At 40.2% G+C, this 15,970-nt stretch overlaps 1 protein-coding gene across 6 annotated transcripts in view; it reads right to left on the bottom strand.

Moving 5' to 3' along the window:
- Positions 1-15,970, bottom strand: part of LOC143031388 (uncharacterized) — a 155,811-nt gene that overhangs the window by 30,124 nt on the left and 109,717 nt on the right. For 5 of the 6 annotated variants that reach the window (XM_076195136.1, XM_076195138.1, XM_076195133.1 and 2 more), the window contains one exon: positions 4,349-4,516. The exons of the other annotated variant lie outside the window; for it this stretch is intronic. In XM_076195136.1, the coding sequence (XP_076051251.1) occupies positions 4,349-4,516 (168 nt within the window). The remainder of the gene's footprint in view (positions 1-4,348; positions 4,517-15,970) is intronic. 6 annotated transcript variants of the gene reach the window in all.

Raw genomic sequence — 15,970 nt, forward strand, 5'->3', positions numbered from 1 at the left:
ATTGCATGAATGTACGATGACGCCTACATAGGCACCATGAGACGCAAGTGGGTTCACGAGGATGACAGCATCAGCGTTTTCATTGTATATTTTTTGTGGTTGTATATGAGTTACCCCCTAGATTCTGTGAACTGGTTTGATCATGTTTTCTATGTTTATTATTACTCAGAGTAAAAGACAATGAGTAAAAGTGCAGTGAATCTATATCTTATAATGCAAGTAGTGTGATGCACATTACATATGGCAGCCAATGCTGAGCGCAAGCATTTGAGCCGTACTGATGTGGGATTAAATTCAAATATTAAGCATCTTCTGCATGGTACGCACATGCAGCACCCAAGCCAATTATGCGGCAGCACGGTTTCAGTCTCGAAAATGGACCTGGTCAAAGGGCGGCTAATACAACTCAAATTTTTCTGTACACCTCATTTTCTTTTTCTTTTCTTTATGATGGAACTTTAATATTTTACTTTATGATGTATCTTTAAGGTTTTATCTTTTCCCTCCTAGATTTGTGTCAGGTGTTGCATTGCTTCCTCGGTGATCAATCTGCACACACATTTCCCAAGTATTGTGGATAAAGCACACACAGCAAGTGTGGCGAAGAGAGGTAGAGAGCCAAAAACAAAATGCTGATTAGAGGGAATGTGTCTTTGAGGAGAAATATGACTGGAAGAAAATGTGCTTGAGTGCGGGAACTTTAATCGTTACATCCAAATTACTTCTTTTACAAGGGCCAAGGAGGGGTTTGGGTTTCGGGTCTCCATAAATTGGTCTTTATGGTGGTCCCGTCAACTTAATTTTTTTTTTTTCCCTCCACTAAAAAAAAATAGAGCTGTAGAACCAGTAAGGGACATTTACAGAGACCATTAAAAGAGTGAGTAGAAATCAGAAGTGATCGGCTTTATCTTCCAAGTGAAGATCAATCGTAAAAACAATGCCGCTCATCTGCTGGGATGTCCAACAAGTACCTCGCATATCAACTCTGCAAAACTTGCACAGTCGATGCCCCCAGACACAGAGTCATTTTCAGAAGTTTTCCACACGTCTACTCCTCCGCACGGGGCAAAGATACTCAGAAAGAAGGAAGGATGGGACAATGAGAGACTGGATTGAAGGAAGGGGTCAAAGGGGGTCGTACGGGGTCATATGGGCTAGAACCGCAGGGCATGTGCAGCCCTGAAACTCTTACCTCAACACATAACATGGCCCTCAACAACAACAACAACGTCCAGAACACAACGGTTAAGAAATGGGGGAGAAAAGCATGTACATGTGCACACACACACACACACACACACACACACACACAGACACACACACACACACGCAAACACACCATGCTCTAAGGCCACAGCAATACACCCTTTTCCATTTCCAAAGTGCCCATTCCCTCCCTCCTGCCCTGTCTGCCTCCTTCCCAAAATATCACAACAGTTAGATGAAGAGTCAAACCCACAATTGGCTTCCTCCCAACATCAACAAAAGTTTGGTCAGTTACGTTGGATCATTGGCAGGGCTGATTAGACAGGCGGATTAGTAAAAGTAACCTGCACAAGCACTAGTGTCTTATGTCTCCTCTCCAGCCTTTCTCCCAACCTTTGAGTTTCAGAGGACTGACGCATTTTTTTTTTTTTCTTCTTCTTCTTCTGTGGGTTGGACTGTCCAAGAAATGGAGCCGCTTTTCACGGCACATGTCAGAATGACAAGGACCCCATTCACCAAACTTCTCTGATCACAAGATTAATGCTCTAGTGAATACACTTTCTAAATTCTCTACAGCAATATCAAAATAACAATTTGTTCGCAAACTAAGATATGAAATAGAAAAATACTCGTGCGGCATAGAATTTGAGGGAGGTGGTCATACAGGACACTGACGCTCTTTTTGCTTTTCTAACTAAATGAAAAGAAATCTCCCAAGTTGACACTCCCTCGCCGCAAATCTCATGATCTTGACTGTCTGGTGAATTTGGACTCTGGAGAACTGCCATGGTTCTTCTGCCTGGCCAACAAGCATGACCACCAGCCCTGTACCGCAGCTGCAAACGCAGATCGTTTTCTACAATTCGGAACAGAAAAGTTCTAAAATCCGGGAAATTCAGGATACCAGAAAAATTCTTTAACGTTCTATCGAAGGTTTCCCAAAATTGGAATTCTCCAGAATTTCAGAGGCATGCATCTTCGTTCCAAATATTGGAGCTTCCCAATCTAGAGAACTATCTTGTGCCAACTGCCACGGCCGATCCATCTCCTTGATCCTCTGAGCACAGCAAGACTGTTTACCACCATTCGTCCCAGCTAGTAGCAACACATTTTATTCCACTCGTCTGACTCTCAGACCTCAATGGCCCCAACCCATCTTGTGCCTAGTCTGCCCCTTGGCTGAATAAAAAATACTCTGGAATTACATACATACATATACCAAGGCTTTTTCCCCCTTACAAGGGAGGTAGCCAAAAAGGGAAAGGCATAAAAACACTCCCACCCATTTCATCCCTACATACACTCCACACCCCTCCCACCTTCCCTCTCATCTGAGCACCTCCTGGATGACGGGTCATCCCTGCACCCTGCCCACCGCCCTGGGTCAGAAGCAGTGTCGCAAGACACAGCACATCCACAGCAAGGCCGCTTCATTTAATCGGCGACCCCCCCTCTCCGTCCCCCCTTGCATATAAGGAGAGGACGGGGAGAAAATCCCTTCGGGCTGCGTCAAAATTTACTCACACATACTACCCCACCCCCCACCCCCCTGCCCATTCTTCCTCATGCAATCACAACATCATCCATATACAACCATTCTCCACTCACCTCTGTCTTCCGTCCTCTCCCTTCCTTCCTCAACAGACATTCCCCTCTTCCCCAAAGCCCCCTTCACCCCATCCATCCACCTCATCCTAGGACGTTCCCTCATGTTCACTCCCTCCACATCTGCCTTCCATACCTCTTTTACTAGTCTTTCTTCACTCATTCTTTCCATGTGTCCAAACCATCCTAATATTCTTTCATCAACCCTATCTCCCAAATCCTTTTTTACCCCTGTTCTCCTCCTCACCTCCTCATTTCTCACTCTATCCAGCCTAGTAACCCCCACCATACTTCTCAGACACCTCATCTCAAACACATTCAAACTCCTTCTCTCTTCTTCTCTTATGTTCCACGTTTCTGCCCCATACAGTGGGGCAGAAATTACCCCAGAAATTACCCCAGAAAAAAAGTACCAATATTTTCCTCTAAGTAAATTCTCACCTTCGAAAATCTCAAAATACAGGAATACCTCACTATACAACCGAGTTGTGTTCCCAGCTGACTGGTCGCAATGCGAAAGTTCATATATCAAGGTGGGTTTTACATTTACGTAAATAAGGGGGAGTTGTTGTGTTCATGGACCCTGTCAGCCCCCTCCCCCCCCCTCAATTCTTTTTTTTGCCTCCTGGGGCTTTCACATATATGCACACAACATTTGTTTTACCTACTTTATAGCACTCAGTTATATAGTGAAGTATTCCTGTACCGATATTTCTCTCTAAATAAAGTCTCACATTCGAAAATCTCCAAATATTTAGAATACAAACACCCTCAGGGAAATCTAGAAGCCAGAGAAATCCAGTATGTTTCTAAGCATCCCTGAAAAGGTATTTCTATCCTAGACATTAGACCTTAGAGATTCTGAATAGCAGATTCTCAATAGCTGGGCCCATTACTGCCGAACAGGTATTGCGTGCATTTCCGTCAATGCATTACAAATTTTAATTTCCTTAGTATGTATACACATAATACTGATGACCCACTTTCAGAGAAGAATAAGCAAAAGTATAAAGATCTGTATATTTCGATCACTAACTGTGATCCTCTTCAGCTGAAGATCCTCATCTGCTGAAGAGGATCACAGTTAGTGATTGAAATATACAGATCTTTATACTTTTGCTTATTCTTCTCCAAAAGTGGGTCATCGGTATTATTTTACAAATGTGCTACGACATAACTTTGTTATGTATACACATACACATATGCAGTAACACGGACAGCTCTAAAAAAATTAAAATCAGTAACACAGTGATGGAAATGCACCCCAGATTTTTCAGTACCACACTATCTGTCCAGTGGTAACTCACCCAGCTCTGCCATATAGAGAGAGACAACGACCCAAAAGGCACGTCACTATCCTGAAAGAGGTTTGGGAGATGGATCTGGCTCGCGTGGACGGCTTCCGCTCGGCTCTGACTACTTCCAGAAGGCGGGCAGCTAAAAGACCGGCACTCTCGTGTCATTCCGACAAGTGTCGTGGACAAGGGAAACGGCCCCATGACGAAGCCATTTAACACAGCAGCAATGACGCTCTTACCGTAGAATCGCAAGTGGCTGCTGAGTAGCATAGGGGTGGTAAGGTGGTGGTGGTGGTAGTGGTGGTAGCTGTTATGGTGAGATCGGGAATAGGGGGAACGCAGGGTGGCCCCACCGCCCCCCCCACCGCCACAGTTGTTCCCGAGCACAGAGTAAGAGGTCAGGAGAACTGCAGGTGGACAAAAGAGAAGGGAGACATCGGGTCACGGGGGCCAACAATACTACTACTACAGCCAGGTCAAGAACTGCAGAGGGGTTCATTCTGGTCCAAAAAAAAAGTTAACACGTCACAGTTTCTGCCCAAGAAAGAGAAAGAAAGAAAGAAAAAAGTAACGGGAACAGCACGTGAAAAGTGGAAACCGTTGTCACCTTGACAGCAACAAGCAGGTTCTTCCTGGGTGTGACCAGGTCCAGCAGGAAGGACACAAAGGTGTTCCTCCATGTTTGTGAGGTTCAGAGGCTGGCACTTGACCCAGGGCATTACCCATCTCAAGTCTTGCACCTCCACGTGACTTCCCCCCCACCCCATTTTCCTTTAAATCAACCTTTGGAAAAAGTCGCTTGCTGTCGTCAACTTGGAGATCACTTTTCACGTCCAGACTTTCCCTCTGCACCAAGTGATGTTCCTCAACAGAGGAACTTTTTTTTTTTCTTTTCTTTCTTTCTTTCATTTCTTTCTTTCCAGTCAAGTTAGTAAAGAGGCAGGTGGTTTCTATCCATCCATGGACTAAAGAAAGGTACTACATATGCCTGGACAGAGGGGGGGGGAGGGAAGGGTTGTTTTGGTTAGGGAGAAGATTGGTCCTCACAACACAGTATCATGCTTTAAAGAAAGTCCTCGGACAAACACCAAGAGAACTCATCTTGACGGCATACACCAGAACAGGAACTATGGCTATAAAATATGAAAATATGATGGACACATGTTAAGAATCAATATACGAGGAGTAAAGGTAGTAGAGGGTTCACTGCACGGGCATACGGATACATACTGGTCTGTACATGCATATATGAGATCCTTTTGTGTGTACTTGTTTATATATGTACATCCCTTTCTTCTTCTTTTTCTTTTTCTCTCCTTTTCTGATAATGGACTTTTATGTATTCCCCTAAGACCCATGACTCAGGCTGTGACTTGTCAGGTCTTAGAAAATGTTCACACAGGGAGAAGTTGACTGGGTTTTCAAGCACACTGGAAGGACAAGAGGGAGAGAGACAGTGAGAGGGAGAGACCAAAAGAGATCCAGACTGAGACACAGAAAGAAAATCTCCCTCCATATCAACAGACACACACACACACATATCACTGGGTAAACACACGTAGATACTTTTCGTGAAAGTAGTAGTCGCCGACAAGACTGACGAGTTAAACACCATGTGAGGACTTAGGAGCCTTTTTGTACGACGTTTCACTTTTTACAGCTTTTTTTTCAAGTACGTAGTTGTGATACACATGCTTGAGATTAGATAAGAGGAATGGAAGGAACACGGGAAGAAACATCTCACCCCACATAATTCCTTTAATACCCATGGCCAACAAAAAAAAATTCAAACCATCCTTTGTGAGCAATTTGCCCACACACATCTGGGCCAGCCTTCTCAACCTCTCCCAGTATTCAATCTCCCTTCTCCTTCTCCTCCTCCTCCTCTTCCTTCCCCCACTACTTCTTTCTTTCCCCATTTCCTCCATTGCTCTTATTTAATGTCAAGCAAGTGTATCACAACTATGTACTTGAAAAAAGCTGTAATAAGCGAAACGTCATACAAATAAAGGCCCCTCCGTCCTCACATGGTGTTTAACTCGTCACACGTAGATACGGTAGACAGGGACGAGGTGTCGGGATGGAGCACAGTGACCAGTTGATTCCTGACACCTGCCACGTTTTTCATATGTACAAATAACACAATGGAGGGTTCTTTCTTCATCGAGAAATGAACCCTAATATCCTCAGCTTCAATTTAATACTTGTATGAGGGTGAATGGAGAATGGCTGTATATGTATGATGCTGTGATGCATGAGGGAAAGTGGGTGGGGAGTATGTGTGAGAAAAATTTGACGCAGCCCGAAGGGAATTCTCCCCGTCTTCTCCTTTTCTGCAAGAGGGGATGGAAAGGGTGTGTTGCTGATTTAATGAAGCGGCCTTGCTGTGATGTGCTGTGTCTTGTGACACTGCAGAAGATTAAAGTGGCATTCCATTATGTGAATAAAGAGATGACCAAAAGCTCATCGAAACCCTGACATGTTTAAGAATGGAATATGTGTCAATAGTATGCTCCCCACACAGAGTGAAGGATATAAGCAAGACTGAGAGAATACAATGGGCAGCAACCAAACTGGTCCCCAGCTTGGCAGATAAACCATACGAGGAGAGACCAAAAACAATGGGTCTACCAACTTTGAAAGATTGAAGAGAAAGAGGTGACATGATTCCAGTGTTCAGTCCACTAAAGGAGATAAATTGAACTGATAGAAAAGATCTAATTAAAGATGATAGGGCTTTAAGAGGTCATGGAAGTAAATTAAGAAAGACCACATATCAAGGATGTGAAGAAACACAGTTTTTCATATAGATGCATAAATACCTGGAATAGCTTAGGAGGCGATATAGCCCAAGCTCAAACAATAAACAAGTTCAAATTTAAATGTGATAATTGGAAATCAAGGATATAGATTAAGTTGGAACCATACATGTGTTTGAGTCGAGGGACGTTAGAAGAAAATTAAAGAAAAGGAGACAGGACCCCATGAGCATTGCTCTTTTTCTGTATACTACAAGTAGGTAAAAACAATTAGGTAAATGTGTGTATTTAACCTAGTTGTTTACCTAGCTGTATTTTACGGGAAGGGGAGCTATGCTCGTGGTGTCTCGTCTTTGTATCTCACAGCGAGTAAATGCCTTGGTGGATTAAAGAGTGTAATGAGGAATAGACATTTGGGAATGGATGCTAAGAGGAGACTGTATGGAGGAGTGATTGTGCCAACAGCACTGTATGGGGCAGAAACATGGAACATAAGAGAGGAAGAGAGAAGGAATTTGAATGTGTTTGAGATGAGGTGTCTGAGAAGTATGATGGGGGTTACTAGGTTAGATAGAGTGAGAAATGAGGAGGTGAGGAGGAGAACAGGGGTGGAAAGGGAGTTGGGAGATAGGGTTGATGAAAGAGTATTGGGATGGTTTGGACACATGGAAAGAATGAGTGAAGACTGGTAAAAGAGGTATGGAAGGCAGAGGTGGAGGGAGTGAAAATGAGGGGGCGTCCTAGGATGAGGTGGATGGATGGGGTGAAAGGGGCATTGCAAAAGAGAGGAATGTCTATAGAGGAAGCACTGGGGAGGACAGAAGACAGGGGTGAATGGAAAATGGTTGTATATGGATGATGTTGTGATGCATAAGGTGGAATGGGTGGGGGGATGGGGGGTGAGGAAGTATATGTGAGAAAAATTTGATGCAGTCCAAAGGGATTTCTCCCCGTCTTCTCCTTTTATGCATGGGAGGACGGAGAGGGGGGGGTCCCCGATTTAATGAAGTGGCCTTGCTGTGGGTATACTGTGTCTTGCAACACTGCTTCTGACCCAGGGCAGTGGACAAGATGCAGGGATGACCCGTCATCCAGGAGGTGCCAAGATAAGAGGGTGGAGGGGAGCGGAGGGTATCAGGGATGGAATGGGTGGGAGTGGTTTTTTATGCCTTTGTTTTTTGGCTACCTTCCTTGTAAGGGGGAAAAAGTCTCTGGTATATGTATGTATGTATTGTTTCATCCCATCTGTTCCAGACATCCACCACACTGTGTGTGTATTTACTTAGTTATATTTACCTAGTTGTATTTTACAGGAAGGGGAGGTATGCTCGTGGTGTCCCGTCTTCATATCTCATTTTATCTAAACTATTTTTAAATTCATGAATTGTTTTTGCACACACCATTTTTTCGTCCAAATTGTTCCAGATGTCTACTACTCTGTGGGGAAAGTTGTTCTTTTTCAGGTCCCTTCTATTACTGTCTTTCTTGATTTTCTTTCCATGTCCTCTTGTATTTCTACTATCCCATTTTATTAGATCCTCTCTATCAATAGTTTATTTGCCTTTCATGATTCTATAAATAGATATCAAGTCTCCTCTCTCTCTTCTTTGTTCTAATGTCTGTAGTTCAAGTTTTGTTAGTCTCTCTTCATATGATAGTTCTGAGAGTGTTGGTGCCAATTTTGTAATTGCTCTTTGTATTCTTTCAAGTTTTTTTATACATTTTTTTGTCCTTGGTGACCACATTGTCGCTGCATATTCCAATCTTGGTCTTATCAAAGTGATTAGTATTTTCTTCACAATTTCTTCTAGCAATAGTTAGACCCATCCTCGACTATGCGGTACAGTTTTGGTCTCCATCCTACAGAATGGACATAAACTCACTAGAATCAGTACAGAGAAAAATGACCAAAATGATACATGGACTCAGAAATTTGCCTTACGAAGAGAGGCTTAGGCACCTAACCTTACACTCTCTGGAAAGACGCAGAGTGCAGGGTGATCTAATAGAAGTTGTTCAAGTGGATCAAAGGCTATAACAAGGGTGATGCAAACAAGGTCATCATAATAAAACAACAGGGCAGGACTCGCAGTAATGGGTATAAACTGGACAAATTTAGATTTAAGAAGGAAATAGGCAAGAATTGGTTTACTAATAGGGTGGTCAATGAATGGAATAAACTTAGTAACCATGTAGTAAGCGCTGAAACTATCAGTTGTTTTAAAAAACTATTAGACAACTTTATGGATGGGGACGACAGGTGGTGATGGATTCGGAGCTGCCTAGTGTAGGCCTTATGGTCTCTTGCAGTCTCTTTTATTCTTATGTTCTTATGTTCATCCAGGTACATAAATGCCACTTTGATTGTTCTTATTAAATTATGTTTCTCCAAAAATCTTGTTTATATGTTTTTCAGGTGACATATTATTCATAATAATGACTCATTTTCTACTTTTTTGTATTCCTTCTTCTCCCAATTTATATGAACCTACCATTCTTTTTTTGCTTCTTCCAAATTCCATTATACTACACTTCTTAGTATTGAATTCCATCTCCCACTTCCTACTCCATTTCCATACTTTATTGAGATCATTCTGTAGCGACTCATAATCTTCTTCAGTGTTCACTTTTTTCAACAATTTTGCATCATCCGCAAAGAAGCTCATATAACTTTCAATTCCTTTATCCATGTCATTAATATATATAGCAAACATTATTGGGACCAGAACTGTTCCTTGTGGAACACCACTTATTACTTCATCCCAATTAGAGTGTCTCTTATCACTACTCTCATTTTTCTTTCTTGCAAAAAGTCTTCCATCCATTTAAGCAGTTTGCCCTGTATTCCTCCTTCAGTTTCTAATTTCTTAAGCAACTTCTAATGTGGTACTTTGTCAAAAGCTTTTTTTAGGTCTAGAAATGCACAATCAACCCATCCATCTCTTTCTTGTATTATATCTATTAGCCTTGAATAGAAACACATTAAGTTTGTGACACATGATCGTCCTTGTCTGAATCCAAATTGCCTTGGACTTAGCACATTGTTTTTCTAAATACCTTACCCATCTACTTTTGACAATTCTTTCACAAATTTTTGCTATTGTACTTGTTAGAGAGACTGGTCTATAGTTAGTAGGGTCTTCTTTATTTCCTCCTTTATATATAGGTACTATATTTGCTTTTTTCCAATCTTCTGGAACTTTTCCTTCTTTCAAGGAACTGTTTATTATGCTATGTATTTTGTATGCCAGTTTATTCCGGCATTCTTTCAAAATCCAGTTTGCTATTTCATCTGGTCATGCGATTTTCTGACATCAAGATTACTCAAGTGTTTCATTATTTCATTCCTTGTTACTTCTATTTCTTTCATAGGGGGATTTTCTCCCATTTGATATCTCTAGGTTGTATGTTCTCCCTTGTAAACACCAATTTAAAATGCTTGTTAATAATTTCTGCCATTTCTATTTCCTCTGTGTATTCAACTCCTCCTTGTCGTAGTTTCTCTAATTCTTGTTTGTTTTTCAGTCTGTTGTTTACAAATCTGTAAAGTAGTTTTGGTTGATCTTTACATTTTTCTATGACATCTTTTTCGTATTTTCTCTTTTCTTCTCTGCACACTTATACATATTCACTTCTATAACTTGTATATATTTTCCATTTTTCAGGTCTTTTGTCTTTTTTCCATTTTGTCCAAGCTTTATCTCTTTTGTTTTTTAACTCCCTACAACTTTTGTTGTACCAGCACTTTACATATTCTTTTTCTTGTTTTTGTCTTGGGACATACTTTTCCACTCCTTTATAAATTTTTGTCAAAATATTCCATTTCTCCTCCACTGTTGTTTCCTCTTCGTATATTTTTTCCCAGTCTTCTTTTTGAAAGAATTCTCTTATTTTATATATATATATTTTTCATACATCAATCTTCCTTTTCTATATTGTTCATTTCTTTTCATGTATTTTTCCTCATTTACTTCCAGTTCAACCAATATGTGGTCACTTTTACTTATTGATGTCTTATATTCAATCTTTTCCACTATTTCAGGTTCTGATGTGATTATTAGGTCCAATCTCCATGGTTCTTCATTTCTATACCTAGTGTTCTCTTGAATCCATTGTGTCATTGTATGGTCAATAATCATCTCAAGTAGAACATTTCCCCATGAGTGTGTGTGTGTGTGTGTGTGTATTTACCTAGTTGTATTTACTTAGTTGTATTTTACAGGAAGAGAGCTATGCTCATAGTGACCTGCTTTTGTATCTTTCATCATCCAGTTTGATCTTAAATTCTTGCATAGTTTTTGCACTCATTGTTTCATCATTCAGTTTGTTCCAGATATCTATCACTCTGTATGGGAAGCTATTCTTTTTCAGATCTCTTCTGTAACTATCCGTTTTAATTTTCTTTTCATGTCCTCTTGTTTTTCTTCTATCCCACTTTAGTGTGTGTGTGTGTGTGTGTGTGTGTGTGTGTGTGTGTATGTGCACCCACTTGTATGCGAGTGCACAAAACCTGCATCATCTCAACTTATCAACAGTCTAAAACCAATCCAAAGTCCATTTTGATAAGAGGAAGTAAGATCAAAGTGCACACCTACTTCACACATATTAAACTCCACCAAATGTCCCTTCCACCTCATAAAGGGTTATCCCTGTCTCCAACCACACTGCTTGGGTCAATGCAGCAAAGCACAGGACTTGCACAGCAAACTCCAAAGTTGGACCGGGTTTATCTCCACCACTGGGCGGAATTGTCCTTTCATACATTCACAATCCCATCATTTGCACTCGGTGGCGGATCCAGATTTTTTTTTTTTTTTTTTTGGGGGGGGGGGCTGAACTATGTACGAGTGAGTGGGAAGTGACCCGAATCAGCTGGGGGATTTGAAATGTAAACAATTTTAGAAGCATTTTGAAGCTATTTGAAAAGGTATATTGAGGAAATGGTCAATTAGATTGCAATGGTAAAAAACTTTATAGACACGCACATACATGGCTCTTCCTGAAAAATAGAATACAAGTATGGCAAAAAATAAAACTGCCACTTCAAATTTTTCCATCCCTCTTTCCCAGCGTTGTGCTACAGCATCGTACAAGATCACCTCGACCAATCAGCATTCATTGCCATCATGAGGTCATCATACGATGCTATATCTAACTGAAACCGATGAAAGCCAATTGCACTCCAACACCACCATGACACTGTCATATGAATACTTACAGGTCCGGTTCAGCCTTCGGACAGTGTCAATTAAATCCAAAATACATGAGATATATATTAAAAGGAGGGTTGGTTTAAAAAAAATTGAGCAAATAGTTCTCAGACAATGGGATGTTAAAGGCAATGTTTTTTTTTTTTTTTTTTTGGGGGGGGGGGGCCCCCCCCCCCCCCCCCCCCCCTGGATCCACCAGTGTTTGCACTATCTCTACTCCACTTAACCCATTCAACTCATTCATGCCAGCTGCTTGTTGTGTAGATACGAAAAACCGGATATGGTAATGTACTTCATAAAACACCTATACCTATGTATAGTTTTTTCCTCAGTAGTCATGAGAGACACTGAGGTGCTTTCATATTCTTCATGCTAGCCCTTGCTATAAACAATTAGATACTAGATTTTTAGATTTCAAAGTATGTCTTTTTTCATCATGTCATCTGAGGTTAAAGGGTTTTAAAAGGTGATCCTCATGCACCCAACAACTCCATTTATTCCATCCATCCACCTCATCCTTGTTTTTCCCCACAAGTCCACTCCATCCACATCAGCCTTCCACATTCTATTTTGTTAGTTTCTTCACTCACTCTTTCCATGTACCCAAACACAATACTCGTACTTTTAGATCCCCTCATTATTTCCATTCTCACTCTTTCCCCCCCCCTCCCCATTTCTCTTCCAATCCATTACTGCAACACCTACAATGCTTCTAATGCACTTCATCTCAAAAACCTTCTTCTTAAAAACATTCATGGGTTCTTTGTGCCTCCCTCGCATTCCAAATCTGCCCTAAATGTTTACTCAAGTACAATCACATACATAAGCCAAGGGCTTTTTCCCCCTTTACATGGGAGATAGCCAAAGTCAAAAGGCATAATTCCACTCCCACCCATTTCATCCTGAGGATAAGACTAACCATCCTACTCTCTGTAGCCCTAAAGAAGTACATTTATATATATATATAATATATATATATATATATATATATATATATATATATATATAAAACGGTACAATCCCCTCATAATTTTCTCACCCCACTCCCTATCAGAAGGTTAGGATGGTGCCCCTCACAGAGGACTTTGTAGCATGGAATTTAATGAACCATAATGCCCTTGGTTCAACTTCGAACAACCATCTCCTTGACCTTCGCCGCAAGTAACAACACCCTAACCCGCTCAGCCAGCGAGATTCCCTCCCTTCATGCTTCAGCAAAATATCAACCATATACCCTGTACAGCCATTCTCAACTCGCCTCTATCTCCCGCCTTCTCAGTTCCTTGCTCAACAGACATCCCTCTCCTGCCCAACTACTGTCAAAAATTCCAACTACCTTCAACAGACTTCCCTCTGTTCCATACATCTACAACACCTCCATACTGACCATGATATACACTTTCAAGTCCATGAAAAAACAAAAAAAATCTTACCTTTTGGCTCAACACTTTTGACAGTTTTTCTTGCTATAAATACTTGATGTACGCACCATCTTCCTCTCCTAAAACCTCACTGCTTTTCTCCATTTACCAACTACTGTTGCCCTGGGGCAGCAGATTTATACATTCACTCCTCCAGCCCACCAATACACTTCCTCCCTATGGGGCACATTAAACAAACCAGAGCTAGGCGTGTGTTACCACCAGACAGGTAGTGCATTACCAAAAAATCTGGGGTGCATTTCCGAAACTGCATTACAGACTTTAATTTCCTTAGAGCTGTATATATATATATATATATATATATATATATATATACATATATATATATATATATATATATATCTATATATATATATATATGTGGAAATAAACTCATCTGCTGGGATTCGAACCCTCACCTGAGCGGCTTGTGTCTTACAAGATGAAGACCGTACCATCACGCCATCCTCACCCTTCAAAACGAAACGACTTAGTTCACGGCCCAGTCGTTCCGCCGAGGGCACCCGGGTAGAACGTGGTATGTACTGTATTTCATCAAATCCTTTATGCAGGCTAGTCTTCCGACAAGTATTTGTGTCAATTGACATTTGGAAATAAACTCATCTGCTGGGATTCGAATCCCAGCAGATGAGTTTATTTCCAAATGTCAATTGACACAAACACTTGTCAGAATACTAGCCTATATATATATACTGTATATATATATATATATATATATATATATATATATATATATATATATATATATATATATATATACTGTATATATATATATATATATATATATATATATATATATGTATATTACACAGGATTACATGGGCGGAGCATGCCGACAGGAGACCTTTTGGTCCATATCTAGGTCAGATGCAGAAAAAAATAATGATAATAAAATAATAAATAAAAACTATATCAATGTAAATAACAAATGAAATACATAAATAAATGCATAGGTACAGTTAAATAATAAACAAACAGGTAAATAGTAAATAATAACAAGTTGACATATAAATAATAATAAATGAAAATAAGACAGACAAATGATAACAAAACAAAAACAAATAATATAGAATAAATTATAATCATTACAGCATCTTGCTTAGGTGTTTATCTAAATGATTCTTAAAGCTTCGAACTGAACTGCATTGCACTACCTGTGCAGGAAGTTTATTCCATTCATTAACTACACGGTTGGCAAAGTTGTTTCTACCTACTTCCAAATTGAATCTATTTCCGGACAGTTTGAGACCATTGTTTCTTGTCTGATTCTCATTCAATGTGAAAATTTTGTCACTTTTGATGTTGTCAACTCCCTTTAAAATCTTAAAGACCTGTATCAAGTCACCTCTGAGTCTACGCTTTTTTAGGGAAAACAGATTCATATGTTGTAGTCGATTTTCGTATGATTTATTTTTGATATTTGGAATCAGTTTTGTGGCTCGCCGTTGTACTTTTTCCAGTCTGTCAATGTCTTTTAAGAGATTCGGTGACCATACGGAAACAGCATATTCCAAATGTGGACGAACTAATGATTTATATAGCTTGTTAATGAGTGATGGACTTTTGAAATCAAAAGATCGCGCAATCAGTCCTAGAATCTTATTTGCTTTCTCAGAGGCTGAAATACACTGCTTGGATGATTTGAGGTCATTACTGATAATTACGCCGAGATCTTTTTCACTATCCACTTTTGTTAACGAATTTCCAAATAACTTGTAATCGTACTTACTGTTATTTTTACCTGTGTGCATTACCTTGCATTTACTTGTGTTAAACTTCATTAGCCACTTTTCAGACCATTGCTGTAATTTATCTAAATCTTCTTGAATATCTAATTGGTTTGAGTGATCATTTGCCACTCCACACAGTTTTGTATCATCAGCAAATTTGGAAACAGTAGATTTTAGTCCATGGTCTATATCATTTATATATACTATGAATAGAAGTGGCCCAAGAACGGAACCCTGAGGAACTCCACTTGTAACATTTTTCCATCTAGAAGTTTTTCCATTTAAAACAACTCTCTGTTTTCGACTATTCAACCAATTACTAGTCCAACCTAATAGGCTACCACTTATTCCGTGTAAAGCTAATTTAGTACCATATTTTCCGGCATATAGTGCGCGACTTTTTTCCGTTGGAAGGGCCTAAAAATGGGGGGTGCGCGTTATCCGATGGTGCGCATTATCTACGGCCTACAATAAAAATTCTGCGGCTGTGTGTATAATTTTTTTCACAACAACGTGACGATGTTGGCCGTCACAAAGTCGGGACGGCACACTTCTCCGTGACGTTCCGTGAGAACAAGAAGAACAGCCATGGTGACATGAAAGAATACGCCAGCATGGGCTATATAAATATTTGGTATAGGTAGGTATCTATCGAATCTTATTTTTCATGTTTAAATAGGCCTAAACATGATCAACATTCATGATATTTGCCCATGTTCA

The sequence above is a fragment of the Oratosquilla oratoria genome, chromosome 12 (assembly GCF_046742065.1).
Source record: "Oratosquilla oratoria isolate Oo_2021 chromosome 12, ASM4674206v1, whole genome shotgun sequence".
In the NCBI taxonomy this organism is placed as follows: domain Eukaryota; kingdom Metazoa; phylum Arthropoda; class Malacostraca; order Stomatopoda; family Squillidae; genus Oratosquilla; species Oratosquilla oratoria.